Source organism: Felis catus, chromosome A2 (assembly GCF_018350175.1).
Source record: "Felis catus isolate Fca126 chromosome A2, F.catus_Fca126_mat1.0, whole genome shotgun sequence".
Lineage (NCBI taxonomy): Eukaryota > Metazoa > Chordata > Mammalia > Carnivora > Felidae > Felis > Felis catus.
The window spans coordinates 31,340,899-31,364,555 of NC_058369.1; the positions used below are offsets into that span (position 1 = coordinate 31,340,899).

General features: G+C 39.9%; 2 protein-coding genes across 3 annotated transcripts in view; one reads left to right on the forward strand and one right to left on the reverse strand.

Moving 5' to 3' along the window:
- CA2H3orf49 (chromosome A2 C3orf49 homolog) lies at positions 1–18,082 on the forward strand. 2 transcript variants are annotated; one of them, XM_045051803.1, is made up of 6 exons: positions 1–503; positions 4,282–4,604; positions 8,305–8,429; positions 12,052–12,165; positions 12,619–12,783; positions 17,965–18,082. In XM_045051803.1, exons 1-6 carry the CDS (start codon positions 379–381, stop codon positions 17,995–17,997), a joined length of 885 nt encoding a protein of 294 aa, XP_044907738.1. In that variant the 5' UTR covers positions 1–378; the 3' UTR covers positions 17,998–18,082. The 2 variants fall into 2 exon arrangements, with proteins under 2 accessions (XP_044907738.1, XP_044907739.1); XM_045051804.1 differs by lacking the exon at positions 17,965–18,082 and having other exon boundaries at positions 8–503; positions 8,329–8,429; positions 12,619–13,317.
- Positions 13,347–23,657, reverse strand: part of THOC7 (THO complex 7) — a 24,305-nt gene continuing 13,994 nt past the window's right edge. Inside the window, exons 2-8 of the mRNA XM_023249910.2 lie at positions 21,506–21,623; positions 20,454–20,581; positions 19,817–19,903; positions 17,424–17,481; positions 15,763–15,829; positions 15,611–15,680; positions 13,347–14,168 (exon numbers count right to left, since the gene is read on the reverse strand). Of these exons, the coding sequence (XP_023105678.1) occupies positions 14,101–14,168; positions 15,611–15,680; positions 15,763–15,829; positions 17,424–17,481; positions 19,817–19,903; positions 20,454–20,581; positions 21,506–21,623 (596 nt within the window). The 3' untranslated portion in view covers positions 13,347–14,100. The remainder of the gene's footprint in view (positions 14,169–15,610; positions 15,681–15,762; positions 15,830–17,423; positions 17,482–19,816; positions 19,904–20,453; positions 20,582–21,505; positions 21,624–23,657) is intronic.

Below are 23,657 nucleotides of genomic sequence, written 5' to 3' on the forward strand. Positions count from 1 at the left end.
ATGCCATAACCCATTGGTGCGTGATTATTTTATTACCAACCCAAATGGCAGTGGTTAGGCAATCAGACCACCTTTTCTGCATTTGCCTTGCCCAAGCATCAGTGTTCCACAAAGCCAACCGGAATTTCCCACCGCTCTGTCAAATGCATCATCCCCAACCTCTGAGAAGTGGTAAACAGGGCCCGTCCCACCAATGATGTCTCTCACACCTAGAAGGGAATAAGAACAAGATTCCAAAACTTTCCTACATACTTCCCACCCCCGCCCCCAACAGCCCAGAAGTTAAAAGCGCCTGTGGCACTGGCTGTTTTGCTTTGCTGTTGTGAGCTGAAGACCTGAAGAAATCCACAACAGCCACGGCAGGTGGACGTGACAGCAATGGACCCCCCTCAACTGTATCTTCCAGAGTCTTTTAAGGGTGCCTGTGGAAGAGCTGGCCAGTACCGAAGACTCCAGCAACCCAGAAAGAAAAATGGCCCCTTCAAAAGGAAGGGGATGGAAAGGTAGGTAAACAGGAGTCATCTCCTTTTCTGTTAAGGGAGATTCTTTGGATTTTGCATTAAACGATGTTCACTGGGATGGTGAGAAAGGGTGGCATCTCTGTTTCAGCTTTGCCTTTAGAAATGAAGTCTCTGAACGGATCGGGGGTTGGGGGAGGCGCTGCATTTATACATTGGTCGGGAAGCCTAGTGCCACAAGGGAAGCCTCATTTAATAGGAAAGTGTAATCGTGATGAGGAAAACCTTTCCTTTCCACCTGAATTTGGGTTTTAATGTGACATAGGACGCTAAAATAAGCACTAAGTTGTTATTTCAGTCTCAAAATTTTAGACATCACACGTCCTCTGTAAATACTATGATTTTGAGAATTCAGTACTACATTCTTTGGGAAGAGGCCATGATGAATGCTTTCTGTTCCCTTGCCCAGCAATAGGTACCGAAATACGTACTAATTGTACTTCACGCTGTGCACGTTCTTTAATCTAATGTTAAAACTGTCTTATATCTGGTATTTCCTGCCAATGGAAAAACCATAGACACAGGCATGAAATACTCCAAACATAATACATTTTAATTTAGAAAATCAATGAGATGATTTATTTTCCAATTTCTTTTGGCTTCTTTCTTACCAGGTTCATGAGCAATAGCTCAGACATGTAGAAATGAGGTGTTTTTATGAGGCCTGAATCATCAAACACCAACCTTCTGAACTTCCTTGGACAAAATGAAATATTGCAGAGATTTCCACTTTCAATAAGAAAATGAGGTTAAAAGGGGAAGCAGTACAACAAAATAAGTTCATTACCAACCAAGATACTTGAAAACTTAAGAAGGGGAAGGGTTCTTTTCAAGACAGAAATTAACAACAGTTCTATTCCAAGGCCCTGGAATAAACTCACCTTTGTTATGTTATAAGTAGATTGGGGGGAGCCTGTGTGGATCAGTTGGTTAAGTGTTCTACTCTTGATTTTGGTTCAGGTCATGATCTCATGGTGTGTGATTTCGAGCCCTGCCTTGGGCTCAGTGCTGACAGCACGGAATTCTTTGTGTCCCTCTCTCTCTCTGCCCCTTCCCTGCTCACACTCTGTCTCTCTCAAGTAAATTTTAAAATAAATAAACAAATCAATAAATAGGGAATGAGGGTGCAGGGCATGGTGTGGGAGATACATTCTAGAGATTTGGACTCCTTAGAGCTGGGCTTTTAATCTGAGAGATGACGTGGATGGCCTTTGAGGTTCTTGAGCCTCCTGAAGTTGTATTTCTATTATTTTGAGAGTGTGCATGTGTGTGTGTATGTGTGTGTGCGCGCATTTGTGTATTTATGGTAGTAGAAATTGATGGCTTTGTTAAATGATTCTCACAGGGCTCTATGGAAGATTATTCTTAGCCCATAAATGGTCTTTGGGCAAATTAGAAAATGGCATTCCATCTTTCAAACACTTTACTGCCATCTGCTAGAAAGTTATAGTGACTATACACCTCGATGACTGAATGTGAATAGCACCCCCTAGCGTTTGAGTGCATGTGTAACTGGAAGAACTCCTGTTCCAGTCCTAAAAGGGAGGCTGGCTACCCAACATGGCCTCCCTTCATTTGACTTCTAGCTTGAGGTCCCTCCTTGCCTTTTACATTTTTTCCTCACTCATCTGAATCACGTATTAGTAAAAGCTATCATTTATTAGGTGCCAAGTACATGAATTTTTCTTTTTATTCCCACATTTCTGAAAACAGTATACCCGTTTTCAAATGAGAAAAACCTAAGCTTATAGAGGTTAGATAACATGCCCAAGATCACATAACTAGGAAGCGTGGTGCAGGGTTGACCAAGACCATTTAACTCCGGTGCCTGGACTCTTCTGAACCACTTCCCATGTGTAATTACAGAGAAGCTGAATGATTTAGGTCCAGGTTAGAGCAGTATTTTCTTGGAGGATGCTGTATGGTGGTACTCGAGATATTTTAGGTAGCATATGATGAAAGACACCTTTTATTAGTTATGAGCTTATTTTAATCCGTATTAGAAATACTTGTCCCATATATTGCAAACATAACATAACATAATATAAAATCTGGGATTTCATCCAGAGAAATGAAAGTTTATATTCATACAAATGCTTATGTATGTATTCATATTAGCCCCACACTGGAAACAATCCAAATGTTTTTCAATGAGCGAATGATTAGACAGTGGTAATCCATATCATGGAATATTACTCAGAAACAAAAAGGAACAAATAATTGATACATCCACCAACCTGGATGAATTTCCAGGAGATTTATGCTGAGTGAAAAAAAGTAAATCCCCAAAAGATCATAGGCTGTATGATTCCATTTATATAACATTTTTGAAAGGACAAAAATTATACAAATGGAGGACAGCTTAAGGAGACCGTGGGGGTGAGTGGGGAAGTGGGCGTGGCCATAACACATGAAGGATCCTGGTGGTGACGGAAATGTTCTATATCTTGACGGTATCGATGTTGTGACAGTTACACTTTTACAAGAGGTTACCATTGGAGGAAACTGGGCAAATCTCCCCGTATCACTTCTTAAGACTGCCTGTGAAATGACAGTTATCTCAAAATAAAAGGTTTAATTTTTTTTAACCAACCAAGCCATCCAGGTGCCCAAGATTAAACTTTTTTAAATCCCTGGGATTTTATGGATATTATTGTTTTGGATGACACTAAAGATAACGGCTACTTGAGGAAGAATATTAGCTAAAGAATGGTTATCATGGGCGCCTGGGTGGCACAGTCGGTTAAGCGTCCGACTTCAGCCAGGTCACGATCTCACGGTCCGTGAGTTCGAGCCCCGCATCGGGCTCTGGGCTGATGGCTCAGAGCCTGGAGCCTGTTTCTGATTCTGTGTCTCCCTCTCTCTCTGCCCCTCCCCTGTTCACGCTCTGTCTCTCTCTGTCCCAAAAATAAATAAATGTTGAAAAAAAAAATTAAAAAAAAAAAAAGAATGGTTATCATGATATAGATGATATTTACTCTAGAATAGTGAGTAACGCAGACCTTGGGATCAGATCCTGGGCTTATTTAACCTTTCGAAGCTTTAATCTGTCATTTATAAAAAGGAGATGACAGTAGGAAAAGGGTAAATTACATAAAATACAGGGAAGAACTTGAAAGAGTGTTCCGTGCATAGAAAGCTGCTAAGGAACGTTATCTATTTGTATTATTGAGATATGCCAAAATGATGAAGATGGTGTGTGACTATTTGCAATTTTAGAAACAAGAGTTTAGAGTTCCTCTATCCAAATGAGTGCTCTGTGTACTTGCAACATTTATGGGGCTTTGGGGACTGCGTCCCTTAATGACTACTCTAGCCGACTCTCCTCTCTCATCACTGTGGACTGGGAACCACCAAATCCAGCAAAAGCCATCATTGAGACAAGGTTGCCTATTTGCCAATATGTGTTCTAACACTCACAGACCCGGATTAAAATCGGCATTCTATGCTTGGCCAAATTAACTTAACCTCTCTTTGTTTCAGTTTACTCGTTAGTGAAACAGAGATAACAATATGACCTACCTCTTAGGGAACTAAGAGGATAAAACAAGAGAGTGGCCAGAAGGCCCTTGACTACAGTTGGGTAACAAAACACCAAGGGGTTGCTTTGGCTTGGTTTTTCTGTGATTTGATTCTTGGTCTTCAGTTTTACTTTTTGGAATTGTGTGATTAGGTCACAATTCAAGTTTAGATTTTGATGATTTCAGTCATTTGTTTCTAACTTTTTAATTCCCTTAAAACAAATTCTTTTTTTTATTTTTAGATGGCATAGAGCTGTGTCTACCAACCTAGTAAAACAAAACATACTGGTGCCCAAAGACGAAACGTCCGGGGATAGCGACATGGAATTTCATGAAAGCCAGCAAAATACAAAAAAAAACTGGATGAAGAAAGTGAAGACTGTTTTGGGAAGGATGCTGTCCTGCAAAAGTAGAAGCAAGTCAGCAAATGGCAGCAGAGGGGCCTCCGCTAACCCTAAGGAAACTTTCCTTTCAAACCCTCAGAGCCTTCTTCCTAGAATTGTCAAGGACCTTCCATCCGCCAGGTTATTCATGAAACCAAGAATGAGAAAGCTGTCACAGAATGGTAATCAAAGGCAACTCGTGGTTAAGTGTCAAGGCCAAGGGGGAATAGTGAAATTAGGACGGCTTTGCTTGCAACCCAAAGTGTGGCATCTCCTGGGAGCTTGTCTGAAATGCAGAATCTCAGGCCCCACCTGGGTCTACTGAGTCAGAATCTGCATTCTATACCTAGCCCCAGATGATGTACTTGTGAATATATTTTGAAGAGCTCTGCATTAGATTGCCTCTGCGGTCCTTCCCAGTCCAACTGGTGGTCTTTTTTTCTAAAGCCCCTGTTTTATTTAAATGTGCACCCACATGCCTATATGTGTGTAGACACATATATACATCTATATGTATGTGTACATGTATATGAGAAAATCAAACTACAGTAGGATTTTTCTTTTGTTTCTGGAAAGAGCAGTAATGCAACCTTTGAAATAGCTATTTCCTACAGTGGAGGGTATGGGAGATTTCTATGAATATAATTTATGATTGGTAAATCCTAAGCAACATTTTATGTATCTAATTCCCAAGTTCCTCGTGGAAGAATCAACATTTGAATTGTTGACTTGAAGTCTTTTATGCAATGCAGTGATGCTGTTTGGTGGGGGGGAGGGGTCCTATCAGTTATAACGAACATTACCACAAATATTTGCATTCTTCTCTGTAGCTTTTCTAAGTTAATAGACTATTTTTTTTTAGAGCAGTTGTAGGTTTACTAGAAAAATGGAAGATACAGAGATTTACTTCCCATATACCCTCACTCCTTACCCCACCCACACAGTTTCCTCTATTACTAACGTCTTGGCTTAATATGACAACGCCATCATGTGATGTCCTATATCCACCATTACAGTGCCAGACAGGGCAGCTTCACTGCCCTAAATATGTTGTGTAGCTTCTTCATGTCCTTTATAGCAGAGCACCAGGAAACGTGTGTGGCCCTAAGATAGGGAATCCACACACAATCCCACATTTCACACAGTGATAAGGCTGCATACCTGGTGAGTACTACTTTTTCAGAAAATAAACAAACAAACACCCCCAAAAATGATGCCTTCCAGGTGACTGATGGCCCTTTTAAACTCTCTCTTCTGGAAAAAGCAGTCAGTAACACTAGCATCCAAGCCTCTAGCAATTACCTGGTATGGATGGACTTACCTATTTTCATTGAAAACAACAAAGACAACATGTTTCTATACTGATGGGGCTGAAGTTGAAGAGTCTAACAGGACACAGAGGATCCAATTCTTCCTTCCCATCTGTGTGCATTGGCTTATTTTCGTCTTAGTTGGAATAACCAACATCTATACCAAGATTTCTTCCAAAAACATGCCTTTCAGGCCATAGCTCTAACATTATGACACTGTCTCACCTGTGGCCCAAAGACAGTGGCTTTTCCCTGTTGACCTTCCGAACATTTTTAACAAATATTCACCAAATACTTATTATATGTCCGCCACGCTCTTAAGGATAGAGTAGCGGGTGGAACAGACATGGTCCCAGATCTCATGAAGTTATAGAATAGAGGGACGTTCCAACACTAGGCAGATAATTACATCTGATGCCAAGTAGCAGCACAGGGCACCTACAGAAACCCATCACGGGTGCTCTAACTTTGGGTGAGGAGCCCTAGGAAGGCCTCCCTGAGGAAGGGACAGCTCAGTTGAGATTTGAAGGACAACTAGAGTCAGATGAGGAGAGTGGGAAGAGTTTTCCAGGAAAAGGGGAGAGCATATTCATATCCCCATCTAAAAAGAGCACTGAGCATAATAAAGAAAAGAAAGTAATTCAGTCAAGGAAGAGCCTGTGAATAAGGTGGTCAGGACTTTGTAAGCCACATTAACAATTTTTAACTTTCTCCTAAGAATTTTTAACTTTTTGATAAGAAACCATCAAATACTTTCAAGCTGGGGATTTATATAATCTGATTTGTATTTTTTATTTTTTTCAACGTTTTTTATTTATTTTTGGGACAGAGAGACACAGAGCATGAACGGGGGAGGGGCAGAGAGAGAGGGAGACACAGAATCCGAAACAGGCTCCAGGCTCTGAGCCATCAGCCCAGAGCCTGACGCGGGACTCGAACTCACGGACCGCGAGATCGTGACCTGGCTGAAGTCAGACGCTTAACCGACTGCGCCACCCAGGCGTCCCTGATTTGTATTTTTTAAAGACAGCACAGGCTGCAGAGTAGGGAGGGGATGGGAGGTCAGCAGATCCAGGAAGAATGATAGAGAGGCTCTGAACATTCATTCCAGCAAGGAACGATAGTAGCTTGGTTGGTTGCCAACAGTGGGGATGCGGAGGTAACGGGAGAAGCGTTCATAGGTTGAAGTTGTGAGATTTGGGGAAGAGCTGGAGAGTGGAGGGCAGGGAGAGGGAGGAGTCCCTGGGTTGAGCACCTGCTCGGAGGGCAGAGCCCCATTCACTTAGGAGCCACCACTCCTCGAGAAGTTCTTATCAATGGACCTTAAGCAAGATTGTAGGTGTGAGCACGGGGTGAAGGCACTGAAACACAGAGCGAATTGCAAACACCTCTTCCCCAATGCCCTGGTCAATCCCTTTGACTACATGAAATAAAAGCCTCATGCCCTGCCTTCTTTTTTTAATAAAAAGGAGAATAACCTAACCTTAGTGCCTTCTGCAGGCAATAACATGGTTTGTTTTTACCATATTAATTTTAATGCCTATTTATGATGCTGTTTTATTTATGCTAGTGTTTTAAGGATTCCTTTGTAAAAGCATGTATTGTGTTAAGAATTGAACTGACATAAAGAAAAATATTAAGGAGGCTGGGTTTCACATGGCTCCTGGAAAATGAGTATGGTATTTGATGACTGAGCCTTGAGCCACATGGCTGGGGAGTGGATAGCTTTAGACATTGTTTCAATTAATGACAAGTACTCAAGGGATGGTCTCATACATTAGAGGGGTACTTTTTCTAATTCCACAACAATTAAAGGAAAAAGTAATCCAGAGCAAAAACGAGGTCTCAAACACAGAGACATAACCACCTTGTCAGAACGCGTTGGTGACCACTGAGGTCATGACCACGAGAAAAGGCAGATGTGTACAGGAGAAAGTGTAAGATTAGAAAAAGAAAACCCAGGGGCGCCTGGGTGGCTCCGTCAGTTAAGTGTCCAACTTCCACTCAGGCTGTGATCTCAGGGTTTGTGGGTTTGAGCCCCACATTTTGGCTCTGTGCTAAGAGCTCAGAGTCTGGAGCCTGCTTTGGATTCTGTGGCTCCCTCTTTCTCTGTCCTCCCCTGCTCACGCTCTGTCTCCCGCCCCAACTCCACTCAAAAATGCATAAACTTTTTTTTTAAGTTAAAAAAGAACAGAAAAGAAAAAGCAAACCCATTTTTTGTCTTTAACCCTAAGGAAAAAAGCTACCGAGGGAGCATGGAATGCTGTCTTTTCAGAATACTTTCTTTTTTTCTTTTTTTCAGTTTGTTTATTTTGAGAGGCAGAGAGAGAACCTGAGTGTGAGTGGGGGAGGGGCAGAGAGCGGGAGAGAGAGAATCCCATGCAGGCTCTGCACTGTCAGCACAGAGACCGACGTGGGGCTGGAACTCACAAACCATGAGATCATGACCTGAGCCGAAATCGAGTCTGCTGCTTAATCAACAGAATCACCCAGGCACCCCCACAGTGCTTTCTAGTAAGAAAGTTGATCATTGTGATCCTTACAAGTTCTTTCCCCCCTCCTTCTTTCTAAGCGACTATACAACTTGATGTTGTAGAAGCTGAGACAGAGGAGATAACCCAAGGAAATACTCTACTCCGGGCCAGGAGAACCACCAAGCGGTTGTCTGTGACATCCCTTCCTTCAGGACTGCAGAAGGTACAATGCTAAAACACACTCACCTCTACAGACTTTCCTATAAGCCAGTGTTCATAATAATAATTAAGTTCTCATAATAAAGCCTTTAAATCTGCTGCCTGTGTCCTCCTCTCCAAGAATTTAGGGCATAGCAAGCAGGCTTTCTGGGTCTGATTCATCTACTTCTGACTCAAATGGTCCAGCTTCTACTATAATCTGGGCAATAGGAGAGTTCTGAGCTTTCCACTGATTTGTCAACCATTCAAATATCAAGCTAGTATATTATTAGCATCAGGTCAATCATACATGGTATGTGGAGAGGAATTCACCACTGCCCAGTAGAACTTTGCGTGAGGACGGGGCGCCTGGGTGGCTCATGGGTTAAGCGTCCAACTTCAGCTCAGGTCATGATCTCATGGTTTGTGAGTTCGAGTCCCGCATCGGGCTTTGTGCTGGCAGCTCACAGCCTGGAGCCTGCTTCAGATTCTGTGTCTCCCCCTCTCTCTACCCGTCCCCTGCTCATATTCCGTGTGTCTCAATAATAAATATACGTTAAAAAAAAAAAAAAAAGAACTTTGTGTGAGGATACAAGTGTGTACTGTCCAATATTGTAGCCAATAGCCACATGTGACTTTTGAGCCTGAAATGTGGCCAGGGCAATTAAAAAGTTCAATTTTTAATTGTATTTCACTGTAACTGAAATTTAAAGATAGTCACATGTATAGACAGTGTAGCAGTAGACAGTCCAAGAGTTTCCAAACCAAAGCCTATGCTTATTTGTGCATATATAAACTTCAGCCTAAATTGCCCAGGCTATTTTTTTTAAATCGCCTGAACTATTATTTTTTCAGTTTATTTATTTATTTTGAGAGGGAGATTGTATTTTGAGAGAGAGTGCGGGAGGGATAGGAAGAGAGGGAAAGAGAGAGAATCCCAAGCAGGCTCCACGTTGTCAGCACAGAGCCCAACGTGGGGCTCAAACTCACAAACCATGAGATCATGACCTGAGCCGAAACCAAGCGTCAGATGCTTAATCAACTTAGCCACCCAGGTGCCCTAATTATTTTAAATACAACAAATAATGGGGCACCTGGGTGGCTTAGTCAGTTAAGTGTTCGACTTCAGCTTAGGTCATGATCTCGGGGTTCATGAGTTTGAGTCCCATGTCGGGCTCTGTGCTGACAGCTCAGAGCCTGAGCCTGCTTTAGATTCTGTGTCTCCCTCTCTCTCTCTGCCCCTCCCCAGCTCATGGTCTGTCTCTCAAAAATGAATAAACATTAAAAAAATTATTAAAAAATACATAAGTACAGCAAATATTTACTTAAAGCTAACTCTGCTCCAGTTCTAAGTGTTTTATAAATATTAACTCAGATAATAATTACAACAATCCTATAAGGTAGATAGCAATACAGGGGTGCCTGGGTGGCTCAGTCGGTGAAGCATCAGATTTTGGCACAGGTCATGATCTCACAATTTGTGAGTTCAAGCCCTATGACAGCTCAGAGCCTGGAGCCTGTTTCAGATTCTGTGTATCCCTGTCTCTCTGCCCCTCCCCTGCTCATGCTCTGTCCCTCTCTCTCAAAAATAAATAAACATTAAAAAAAAAAAAAAAGGTAGATGGCAATACTATCCTTATTTTAAGGATTGCCCTGGGAGGTTAAATAATTTGCTTAGATAAGTGGTAGAGACAGGTTTCAAACCCAGGAAGGTCTGGCTCTTGAGTCCTTAATCTTAATTACTATGCTGAATACTAATTGTACTGTCTCAAATGACAGCCACTAGGTATATGTGACTGTTTAGTTAAAATTAAATAAAAGCTCACTTCCTCAGTTGCACTAGCTACATTTCAAGTTGATTGCTAATGACATGTGGTTCATGGCTGTTGTATTAGGTAGCACATAAAGAAAGAAAATTTCCATTTTTGCAGAAAGTTCTATTGAACAGTGCTGTTCTAGAGTATCATTGTCAGAATGCACCAATATTATTAGTTTTGAGTTTTGCCTTTTGTGTGTTAGGTTCGCATTCATTTTATTCCTATTATGTACTGGGCAATTTCTAGGTTTGGGGACTAAAAGACATAGTCCTGTTTTGTGAACCTTATAGTTTAGTAGAGGGGATAGACATTAAACCATGGCTCTGCAGAGCACTGAGGTAAGGATAAGTTTTTGAATGAATGGCAATGGGACAAGTAGATGTTCATAGGGGAAAAAAGAAAATTGATCCCTATCTCACACCATATACAAAATTAATTCCTGTTGGGTTCTAGATCTGTTTGGAAAAGGTAAAACCTTAAAACCTCTGGAGAACAATAAAAATTACTTCAGTATAGAGAAAGACTTCTTAAGAACAAGTATCACTGACCATGAAAGAAAAAAAATGGATATATTTGGTTATAGCAAGAATTGCTGGTCAGCGAAAGACATTAAACCAAAGGTTGTCAACTGGCTGTGAAGAGTTCTGTTTAGTTCTCAGAATGATCTCAACAATGTATGTGAATTAATTGGTCACACTGAAAAATGAGACTATTTCCAAAAAAAATCAGGATTTTAAGCCTTCTTTTGAAAAATGGGATTTGGGAGCATTAGGCCCACAGTTTCTCATGATTGACAGCAGTAGATGTGCAGAGGCTGGCCCCTTGGCAGGAGGCACATTCTCTCCAGTTTACCACCAGCTGCAACTGGTTCTGTTTCACACAACCTGCCTGGACCATCTAGGCATTTGACATGAGAATAGTGGTATTCAACAAACACAGATATAACTTAGCAATTACCACGTGTGCCGAGTGTTCAGTAGGAAAAAGTACTGGGCTTTATGGGAGAGAAAAAAGAGGAGTCCAACTATATAGACGGACTGGGGAGGGTCCGGCAAGTGACATGCGAGCCTGGGCAAGTTGGCTGGGCAGAGTGGTGGGTCAGCAGACTTGTCTGTAAACTCAGACACAGGGTAGGTCCCAGATGTGATTCCTCCTCCCACTGTGTGTAGGTCTAACAATAATTCCAAATACTAGTTACTAAGCACAAGGGGAAGGAAGAGTGAACCCAGTAAGACCAAAGGGAGCCTTTTAGCCAGGAGCCATGACCTAGGAATGATTTCCAATAGCAACACTATTAGGGCAGGTACTTAGAACCAGCAAGCCAGGGACGATAGGAAAATATCAGGCATGGGGTGAAAAGAACCCAGAGCTTCCTTTTTATGTTTGGAGACATGTCTGCCACGAAAATAAGGAAACCTGCAGAAAAGAGACCAAATTAACAACTGGATCCAGTGCTAATGAGCTTTCTGGGGCACTGGTCCTCAGCAACCCCCACTCTCACTGTGCTCAGCAGCTGCAGAGGCAATGATTTCTTCTTCCCCTTACGAATGACCTGCTTTTCCCGACACTGTATATTCTTTCAGAACCAGACAATCTCATTTCTCTGCACCCTATAGATCTCTTCAAAGAGAGCTCTGGGCACAAAGGAGATACATGGGGCGTGGAGAATAATATGAATGCTGTCTCCAACCCAATGTGGTTATGTGGCAAATGTTCAGTTTATAAGAGAATGTCCCAAGGGTGAGAATTCTTAGTTAAGCACTGTCACAGAAATAATGTTGGTACTTCTTAAGCTGAAGTGGTTTTTTTTTTTTTGCATTTTTGTGATAGGTTCCGTACTCATCAAAAAAGAGATCCCACTTTCCAGCACTCAAAAAAAAGAAACATAGTGTGGAAAACATCCTCCGAAAATCAGATTTGACAGTGGGAAAGCTTCAAATGCAGGTAGTGGACAAAGGCTTTTGCTTTGTGTTTTTCAGAAGCATCACAGAGGGCCCAGTTGAACTGAACACGCAGCCCTGCTGGACAGCATGGCTGTGGGATGAAGTTAATGATTAGCATGAAGAAATAATGTTAGTGGGGGGCATTCTGAGGGTGGCTGAAGGATTGCTAAGGGCAGCTCGGATGATGCTGTGTGCCTAATAAATATTGAGTGAATTCAATTAGAATGAAGGCATGCACACAGCCTTCTTTTGAGAAGAAATGAGATCGTCTTTACCGCTGGGTGGTAAATGCATGTTTTCAAGCTCTGTTTGCCATGACTTGAATTAGAATAATACTTTGGGATTTACAAAACATCCACCAAGTCCTGAACTTGTCTCTCAGGAAAAACAACCGCCCCTTTGGTTTCTACAGGGTTTTCCAACACGCGGCTACATTTCTTTGTATCTGTCATAGGTGGATGACCTCATAGAAACAGTGACAGATAAATCCATGAAGTTACTGGCCCAAAGACATGCGGAGCTTCAACAGTGTGAGTTTCTAGGGGATGAAATTCTTCAGTCTTCGAAGCAGTTCCAGAGGATATCCAAGAGAACCATGAGGAAGTATAAACTGAAAAATGTATGTTTCCCGTGTACCCGCTGCTGCTTCTGATTTTGTCCCTGATTGCACAGAACTGATCTTTCTGGGAATTCTTATCTTTTGGTGCATAATCCTGAATAAATCTCTCTAGTGAATTAATCAACCGGGGAGAAGGACATCTCTTAGAATATTCTGCCCAACAGTCCTTCAAAAAAAATTCTTTTTCGGAAAACTGACTTTTAATTCTGAGTCAACGTAAGCAAGTTTTTGCTTCATAATTCTTCCTAATATTGGAAAACAGAAACATTGATCAGGGCATAGGAGGTCCGCAAAGAAATTTCTCCCATGATTTGCCAGATGAAATTAGAGGAAGCCAGTTAAAGGTGTTATGACACTTTTAGTATGACTACTACTGAGCTAATTTTCAACTTTCATACTTAAAGGTAAGAATTCTTAAGATTACAAAAATTTAACATTGTTTAAAGTATGATTCATGCGAACTGTCATGTTTCCGAACTAAAATAAATGGTAAGGATGGAACCTAACAAGTACTGAGCATTAAATTCCATACTTAAGAAAATTACAAATGATTCAGCCTTAGCTTAATTTTTAAGATGATGAAATCCTTTATGCAAGAGCATCTTAACAGACTGTTTTTCTGAGACAACTTTTTCTTTATCAATTTTTTTTTCTGCTGAAAATGACCCCTACATAATGAAACAGTAGGAGAAAACATATTCACAAAACATTTTATAACCACATTGCTCAAGTGTTGAGGAGAGAGATCTAGAAAGCAATGCATATTGATTTGCTTTCATCTTATAATTACCTCTTACACCACCGATTGTTAGTATCATGCAACTTCTCCCCAAATGAGCATACGCTACCCCTATTTTGAACATAATTTCACAAATTTGCAGCCCTCTTGAAGCCTATTCATGAACTCCATTTTCAAAAGTGGTAACAATTTCCAGATTGACTCATTTTCTCACCCACATCCTGGAAATGCCGCTTTCTCACCACCTTCAACTTAGTTTATAAGTCAATCAGTGTTACCAGTTAAAAACTACCTACAACACTACTGAGCACAAAACATATCTGGCTTGAAAACATTCTATGAAACATTTTGGGATGTTGCTTCCTACCTTTCAAGAATAAAAAAGGCATTTCAATACAAACAAATCAATATTAAAGTCTTTTTCCTTTGTGTAAAGAAATCGGAATGAACTGTGCATTAACATTTAAAAGCAAAGTAGTTCACTGCCAAAAGTTTAAATCTCAAGAGTACAACAAGTTCCAAACACAGTGAGCATGTTGTTACTTCCGTATTCTTGGGAATGGTGAACGATAGCCTGTCTATGGCTTGGAGTCTGTTTCCATGCTGGTTTCTTGGGCTTCTTCTACTTCGGAGAGCTTTTCATCATCTGTAGTTGAGAAAGAACCATAAAACTGCAGTCAGATTTCCTTAAGTTATATATTTAGCGAATACATGACAACATTTTTATCCTTTATTAGCTGATATATCTAAAAAGATGGCAAAATGGCAGTCCATTACTGCAATTGACCCACACGGTGTTTGGTTTTAAAAATGCTGTTTTGGCTGTTGGTGTTTATGAGCATAATCAAAATGTAAAATTTATGTGATAGAATACATTAAAAAATTTTTTTTAATGCTTATTCATTTTTGAGAGAGAGAGAGAAAGAGAGACAGAGCATGAGCTAGGGAGGGGCAGAGAGAGGGAGACACAGAATGTGAAGCAGGCTCCAGGCTCCGAGCTGTCAGCACAGAGCCCAATGCGGGGCTCGAACCCACAAACTGTGAGATCATAACCTGAGCCGAAGTCACATGCTTAACTGACTGAGCCACCCAGGCGCCACTAGAATACATTTTGTAAAATGTATGTGAGAGAGGGGCACCTGGGTGGCTCAGTCAGTTAAGCGTCTGACTTCGCTCAGGTCACAACTGAACTGCTCTTGGGTTTGAGCCTCGCGTCAGGCTCTGTGTCGACAGCTTGGAGCCTGGAGCCTGCTTCGGATTCTATGTCTCTCCTTCTCTCTGCCCCTCCCATGCTCACGCTCTGTGTCTCAACAATGAATTAATGTTTAAAAAATGTAAAAAAAAAGTTTAAAATGTATGTGAGAGAATACATTTTTTTAAAAATCTAGGTTTTAGGCTTTTCTTTTCTTTCTTTTTTTTTTTAAATTTATTTCTTTATTTTGAGAGAGAGAGAGAAAGTGTGTGAGTAAAGGGAAGGGCAGAAAGAGAGAGGGAGAAAGAATCCCAAGCAGCTTCCCTCCCACTCTATCAGTGCAGAGCCTGACACAGGGCTCAATCCAAAATCAAGAGTGGGATGCTCAACCAACTGAGCCACCCAGGTGCCCCTAGGCTTTTCTTGAAAATGATCAGGAAATCAGATAGCATAGAAGTTTCCAATTTGCTATAATCAATACAAAGAGCAAGTCTCCAGTTCCTGAAAGTACGTTCCATTCACTGACTCGGCAAATGTACTTATGTGCTAATTACTTCACCTACTCACCATTGCCTGCCTGGGTCCTGAATTACTTCACAGCGTTACTTTACAGCAATAAACTATAATAAACCAAGAAGAATTCCAAATCTATCACCTTTGCATTTCTCTTTATATGAAACACTGGTTATGTACGTAAATCATATATTGTTACACCTTCAGGCTTTTCTGCATATAAACAGAAAGTTGAACTACATGAATGCCTTCTGGCATCATCCAGCTATACTCCTACTCTGAAACTGCAGGTATGCTCTGTCAAGAAGACGTATATTTTAGAGGGCACACCCCTGGATCACTTAAAAGTCCTTATAAACATTCATTCCGTGACTTCTACTTACTTTCCAGTGTTTGCTGAAGTTCGTGGATGGTACTAAGTAGAACGTGAAACTGTTTCCGTCTCAGTTCCAGCTGTGTTCAGGAGAAAAGAGTTAATGCACACCGATCGATAAACATACACGTATCACAGAGGCTCAAATACGTGTGCAAATACCTTATCTTCCACACTTTCTTTAATATGTGAAAGATGCTCCAGTTCTTTTCCCAGAGACTCTAGTTCCCTGAAAATAATAAAACAGTGTTACATTTTGCTAATTGGGGAAACTGAATTCACAATTAATGCCTAAATTTTTAATTACTAAAGAGTATTTAAAAAAATTTTTTAAAGGATAAGAAGTTCTTAGACTCCATTATGATGAAACTTTGAAGCGAGGGATGATTTCTTAACTTCTAAATGTGCACTAATTTCATTAAAATCAAATTTCTAGATAATTTTTAAAATCTAAGAAGACACAGATAATAGGATGTCATACCCCCAAGATTTGACAACTTTTAATGTTTTGTCATTCTTATTTGACAAAATAAGTCTTTCCTCTTCTCTTTTTCTTGGTAAAAGAAAGAAAACACTGCAGATTAACTTGAGATACTAGAACCTTATTGCCTGTCCTCTATCTCAGGCCTTTTATCTTCCTCTACTCCCCAGTCAGGCAATCACTGTATCATTCCAACCCATATATTTATTTGTCCCTCTAAATTATATACAGTATTAGTAGATAATGAGGGGACGTTAACTTTATAAATGGTTGCTATTCTGCAAGTATTACAGCAGATCAGGAATAATTTAAAATTCATTGTATGTCTTCTGTTTTTCTTTTCACTGATTGTGTTTTGAAATCTGAGCTTAAAAAGTGTATAAGAGGCGCCTGGGTGGCTCAGTCAGTTAAACATCCGACTTCAGCTCAGGTCATGATCCCACAGTCTGTGAGTTCGAGCCCCAAGTCAGGCTCTGTGCTGACAGCTCAGAGCCTGGAGCCTGCTTTGGATTCTGTGTCTCCCTCTCTCTCTGCCCGTCCCCTGCTCATGCTCTGTCTCTCTCTGTCTCAAAAATAAATAAAAGCATTTAAAAAAAATTTTTTAAGTGTATATCTAAAAAAAAGTGTATATCTAATTTGTTTTACACTCCTCATTTAGTATTCTACTATATGAGTACACCATATTTTATTTATCCATTTTAGTGTGATGTATATTATATTAATTAATTAATTAATTTATTTATTTAAAAAAATTTTTTTTCAACGTTTATTTTTTTTGGGACAGAGAGAGAGCATGAACGGGGGAGGGGCAGAGAGAGAGGGAGACACAGAATGGGAAACAGGCTCCAGGCTCTGAGCCATCAGCCCAGAGCCCGACGCGGGGCTCGAACTCACGGACCGCGAGATGGTGACCTGGTTGAAGTCGGACGCTTAACCGACTGCGCCACCCAGGCGCCCCTGAATTTATTTTTTTAAGTTTATTTATTTTTGAGAGTGAGAGGGACAGAGAATCCCAAGCAGACTCCACACTATCAGTGCAGAGCCAGGTGTGGGGCTCGAACTCACAAACCACAAGATCATGACCTGAGCCGAAACCAAGAGTTGGATGCTGAACCAAATGAGCCACCCAGGTGCCCCTATATGCATTTATTTTAGACCTAGAGGCAGTTAGATTGGAGGAAGGAAAAAATTTAATCAAGCAGCATTAGAATACATTATTGGGAAGATGTGACCCCTCCTTCTGAAACATATTTTGTACTCCCATAAAAATGGAAAACATAGGCTAGTATGTGAACATTTATGTATAAAGATTAGTTCCTTTCAAAGTAAACTCTAAACTTACTTTAGTGTCTCATGTCTGTCTGGATGATGCTGGATCACTTTTGCCAAAGCATCATATTCTGAAAGATATAAAAATGTTTATCAAATTAAGGTTTTTTTGAACCTGGATATCAAAACAAAATGTATAACATGACAGATCTCTCCTAATCACTTTCTGAGTGCATACAGAAATAAAAACAACTTAAGGATGGAAAGAGTATTGCCAATGTCACTTGGTTGGCCTATAACTATAATCCATTATTTCAAAACTTTTTTATTTTTTAATGTTTATTTGTTTTCGAGAGACAGAGACAGAGAGAGAGAGAGCAAGAGGTGGAGGGAAGGGGCAGAGAGAGAGGGAAACACAGAATTCAAAGCAGGCTCCAGGCTCTGAGCTATCAGCATAGAGCCCTATGCAGGACTCAAACACATGAACTGTGAGATCATGACCTGAGTTGGAGTCGGACGTTTAATCAACTGAGCCACTCAGGTACCCCTATTTCAAAACAATTTTAAACAAGGACTTTTGCTCCCAATCTGTTTTTCCATTTACCTATCCCTAGGTAGGACAGAAGAAGCCAGCAGAGTATAAGTGAACTTAAGCCACTATTGATCATTAAGCAGACTGATTCTGATGAGGATCTTACTACCTATTTGCCCAGCAAAGAAAAGATCAGCTAGGTAAATATATCCTATCATTAATTTTGGATCTTAACAAGGGCAAATTACACATCTCATTCTCATTCTAAAGGTAAAGATTTCAGAAACTTAGAAATGATTTAAAATTCAGAACTGATAAAATTCCTTGTTTCTGTTCCACTGAGACTTTCAGGTTTCCTTGTTATTTCCTGTTGGCCTTTCTTATGAAATGATGAATGGCAGCATTCATTTAAAAGCCTCAGCTAATCAGAAAAGGCACTGTAAAACATTTTTAAATTATTTTAGAATCGGTATTAATTATTAAATACATTGCTGTAAATTGGCCACTGAACTTGACCATATGCATTTTAGAACGAATTCAAAAAACAATTTTTTTAAAATAAGGAATTAAGTATCTTAATTGGTTCATTAAAATGTAAAATTCATTGTTTTGAAAATCAGCATATTTATTCAATAAAAGTGTGACTTAAAAAGTTTTTTTAATGTTTATTTTTGAAAGAGAGAGAGAGTCGGGGAGGGGCAGAGAGAGAGGGAGACACAGAATCAGAAGCAGGCTCCAGGCTCTGAGCTGTCAGCAAAGAGCCCAACATGGGACTTGAACTCACAAGCTGTGAGATCATGACCTGAGCCAAAGTCACATGCTTAACTGACTGTGCCATCCAGATGCCCCAATAAAAGTGTGACTTTTACTTCTTTATTTAAAGAGAAAAAAAATTTTAATATTTATTTTTGAGACAGAGAGACAGAGACAGAGACAGAGACAGAAATAGAGCACGAGCAGGGGAGGGGCAGAGAGAGACGGAGACACAGAATCCGAACCAGGCTCCAGGCTCTGAGCTGTCAGCACAGAGCACGACACAGGGTTCCAACTCACAAACTGTGAGATCATGACCTGAGGCAAAGCTGGATACTTAACTGACTGAGCCACCCAGATGCCCCAAAAGTGTGACTTCTAATAAAATTTTTTTAGATTACAAAGTAATACGTGATCAGTGAAAAAAAAAAACAAAAACAAAAAACCCTAAGCCATAAAACCCCACAGCCCCAAAATAATAACCGTTTACATTTTCTATTCCCTTCTAGTTTTTTGTATATAGGTTACAATTGTGATTATGCATTATGTTTTTTATCTTTCTTTCTTTCAATTTACATTATAGGAGAAGCAATGCCCCAGCCATTAAAAATTATTTTGGACCAGTTTTTATGGACTGCAATAAGGACAAACCCTGATTAAAAAACAAAAGAAATCAGGGCAAAACTAAACTTTACTCTTCCTCTTATTAGATATTTAGGCAGCTTGCAAATGTTTGCTTGCTTTGTACTTAATAAAAACTCACTGAGCTTAAATTCTTTTCTTTTTTCTCGCAAGTAGTTCCATGAAACAAATAACAAACAAAACCTGAGGTCTAGTGTATTTGTCTGAATTGCCTTTGCTGATTAACTGTAACATTATTTAGGCAAAGAGATCTGAATAGTAAAAAGAAAAAATGAATACTTAAGAAATATTTGGATAATCAATACCATCCAGCAAACAAACAAACAAAAAACCAAAAAAAATATTTTTTTCCAGCATAGCCTTCCTTCTCCACTATTTTAAGGAATAACATAGCTTTAAAGAATTAAGTTTAGCTCCTAATTCTTTTTAATAATTCAGGTTGATTCTTACTGAAGATTTTACCACACAACATTAAAAACTGCATCAAAATAGTACTGAGTAATAAAGCATTTGCACACTAAATTCCACAAAACCCTTACCTTGGCGATTTTTTCGTATTCGCTTTGCTTGAAGAATTTGCTTTTTGCACTCAGCAATTTTTTCATGTGCTCCTGCAATGCTACATTCTATATGAAAAGGTTTTTTTTAAAAGACAGTTGTAACAAAATGTATAATCTCCATCCATTTTTAATTTTAAAATGTGTTTTTATTTAAAAAAAAATTTTTTTAACGTTTTTATTTATTTTTGAGACAGAGAGAGACAGAGCATGAAGGGGGGAGGGGCAGAGAGAGAAGGAGACACAGAATCAGAAGCAGGCTCCAGGCTCTGAGCCATCAGCCCAGAGCCCGACGCAGGGCTCGAACTCACGGACCGTGAGATCGTGACCTGAGCTGAAGTCGGACGCTTAACCGACTGCGCCACCCAGGCACCCCTAAAATGTGTTTTTAAATTAAGTTCCATTGCTAATAAAATAGATGCTGGTGGTTTAAAAAACAGCTGTAACCCTAAGTATTGTATCATATCAGAATACATTTTTGTAGCTAACATTTACTATATTCTATTAACATTGTTATTATTTTACCACAAACCAAAGAAAAATGTTAGCAGATATTGTCTCCTTTGGCTCATAAAGATTAAAATTACATGGAAACATTAATTGCTTTAAGTTTCTTTACCTATTTCTTTGTAAATTTTTTCATAATTTTCCATTTCTCTGAGATTCATATCATATACCAGCAAAGTTTTCCCCATTGAGAATTCACATTGGGACAGCGTGCTCAGCATACGTTGGTACTGGCTGTATCTAGTGAAAAAGAGAGAAAAAACAGAATAAAGGTTTTTGTGAAATACCAAAGTTGAACCATTATAGTACAGGCTAAGATTTGGTAATTAAATCCTATCAAGTTCTAAGAGAATCCTTTGCTTTATTTAAAATAATTTTTAAAAAATTTAACAAATTATAATTTAAAATCTTTCCCTTATGTTTTCTTTTTCCATATGTGATGTACTTGAATTTATAAACTGCTTTAGTTACACGTGCAAAGGTGAGACCACTGTTCTTATCACTATAAGCTAAATTCAAACAACTACTTGTTTGAATTTTGTTAAAAATACATTTTAAAATGTTTTCATTAAGATGTTTTTTATGCTCCCAATTTTATTTTCACAATTTTTTTTCACTCTTTGCAAAGATTTATGTGAAAAGTTAATTCAGATGAGGGAAATTTTTCTAAAGCAAGAAAAATTATTAAATATGTATAAACCCTTGCAACAACTATCTATTAGCTTATTAAAAAAAGAGAAAATTGAGGTGCCTGGATGGCTCAGTTGGTAGCCCAGGTGACTCGTGATCTTGGGGTCATGTGTTCAAGCCCCATGTTGGGCCTACAGCTTACTTAAAAAAAAAAAAAATAAAACAAAGACAATTTCATTTAGATACTTTGTCTAAAGTACTAAGATACTTTGTCTACTGCTAAAATTGACCAAATTAGTGAGCCAAAATTTAATTCTCCTTTCTTACCACCATACCTTCTGCACATTTTAATAAACATAAAGCAGGCCTCTGAATAGAAAGAAAGACCAGAAAAATCTATAGCTGATTAACCCCAAATTGCCTCCACTGGACACTGAAGGTGAGTGAAAATCTGAAATATTGATAGGCTGTATACAGGGTTTAAACTCTTATCAGCCCACTGGTGTAGAAACAAAAGTGAGATGAAATAAATACCCCTCTTCCTGGGACCCAGAGTTGCACCATTTAATGAAACTTTTCACTAGCAGATTGATTCTCCGATCATCTCCAGCGCCGTCTCCATCAATTAGGAGGCGCTTCCGTATGACTTCGTCTGGAGGAAAGAAGAACATGAATTAAAATGATGGCCTGACTCTTGTTGACTTTCAGAAACAAGTAACTGATACCACTATTTATGCATTCATCCAAAAGAAAACCACTGAGACGTGAGTGTACTTCATGCCTCTAAACTGTGTACTTAAAGGTGGTTAAGACGGCAACTTTTGTTATGTAGGTTTTACTGCAATTGACGTGTGTTATTTTTATGTTTCTGTCAAGACAGTTATTGTCTATTGTGTGCCAGGCAGTGTACTAAGGGGCCAGGTTACAGCCTGCGCTGATGGATCTGCTCTTGTTGGGTTGCTAAGCAGAAATCGTTTCCGGGGACCATCAAAGAAATAAGCCCAGAGTTCTTGGAGAGCTTTTTTTGGGAAAAACCTGTCCACACAGAGGGCTGAGGTGTTCCTATCTCTGACTAGTGTGAGGTAGAGACAGAAGGTACAGAAAGAAAAGGTTTGAAAGAGGTAGTGGCAGACTGGGCAAAGAGAGGTGGGTCAGAGAAAAGAGAATGGGTTTATCAAAAAAAATAAGTGTCATTTAGTCATTATGTCTGCGATGTTTCTTTCCCCATGAAGGTTTTCTTTTCTTTTCTTTCTTTTTTTTTTTTTTTAAAGCGAGGCTGTCTCACTTTTGCTCCAAGGAGAGGAAAAAGGATAAAACAGAAGAGCAGGGCAGGTAATGACGAGGAGCTCTAAGTGGGGCTCTTGTCGGCCTGTCCGGCAGCCCGGAGCTAGTGTTCTTGCTGGACAAAGTAATCCTGGATCGTGACAAGAGAAAGACAGGTTGAAACCCAATAAAACATAAATTTTCATCTACCAGATTTGTGAAGATCAAAATACCCGATAAAAAGGGTTGGCAAGGATCCTGAGAAAGTGCACTTACACACACTGATGGAAGGTACAGTGGCACCCTTTGTGGGGCAAATGGGCGACAACAAACGGTGTTTAAAACACACATCCCGGGCACCTGGGTGGCTCAGTTGGTTAAGCGCCTGACTCGATTTCAGCTCAGGTCGTGATATCACGGTACATGAAATCGAGCCCCACATCAGGCTCTGAGCTTACAGGGTAGAGCCTGCTTGGGATTCCCTCTCTCTCTCTCCCTCTCTCTCTCTCTCTCTGCCTGCCCCTCCCCCACTTGATCTCTTTCTCTCCCCACTTATCTATTTCTCTTAAAATAAATAAATAAATGTTAAAAAAAAAAAGATGCACCTACCTTTTTTTTTTTTTCAACGTTTATTTATTTTTGGGACAGAGACAGAGCATGAACGGGGGAGGGGCAGAGGGAGAGGGAGACACAGAATCGGAAACAGGCTCCAGGCTCTGAGCCATCAGCGCAGAGCCTGACGCGGGGCTCGAACTCACGGATCGTGAGATCGTGACCTGGCTGAAGTCGGACGCTTAACCGACTGTGCCACCCAGGCACCCCAACACCTACCTTTTTGACCCCGTAACTCCAATTCTAGGAATTCATCCCATAGATAACATCCCATAGATAACTGTGCACCCATGCACAGAGATAAATGTAAAGGGATGTTCTTAGCGTTGCTCATAGTAGAAAGATTGCAAAGCTAAACATTTACCAGTAAGAGACTGGTTAAATTATGAAACGTTCATACAATGTATTGCGCAGCCAAAAGAATAACGTGGATGTACATACTGATGCCCAAAAATCTCCTTTGATACATGAAGTGAAATGAAAACAAAACAGGTGAAGAGAAGCATAGTTAGCTGTTATCTGTGTGGAATAGGGGGAGGCTTTGCGTATGTGCATATGTGTGCACATCGCACATGTATGTGTTTGTGCATTCAAAGAATATCTTTGGAAGGAACACAGGAAACTGGTAATAGTGCTTTCTTCTGAAAAAAAAATAGTGCTTTCTTCTGGTGAAAAGGACTACAAAGATGAGAAAAAAAATTGAATTTTCTGTATTATTTTGCAGAATTGTGTTTGTTTTTCATCATGTGCATGCATTATTTTTTTAAAATAAATTTTAAAGTGTGAATAATTCCTGGAGAGCCTGCATGAT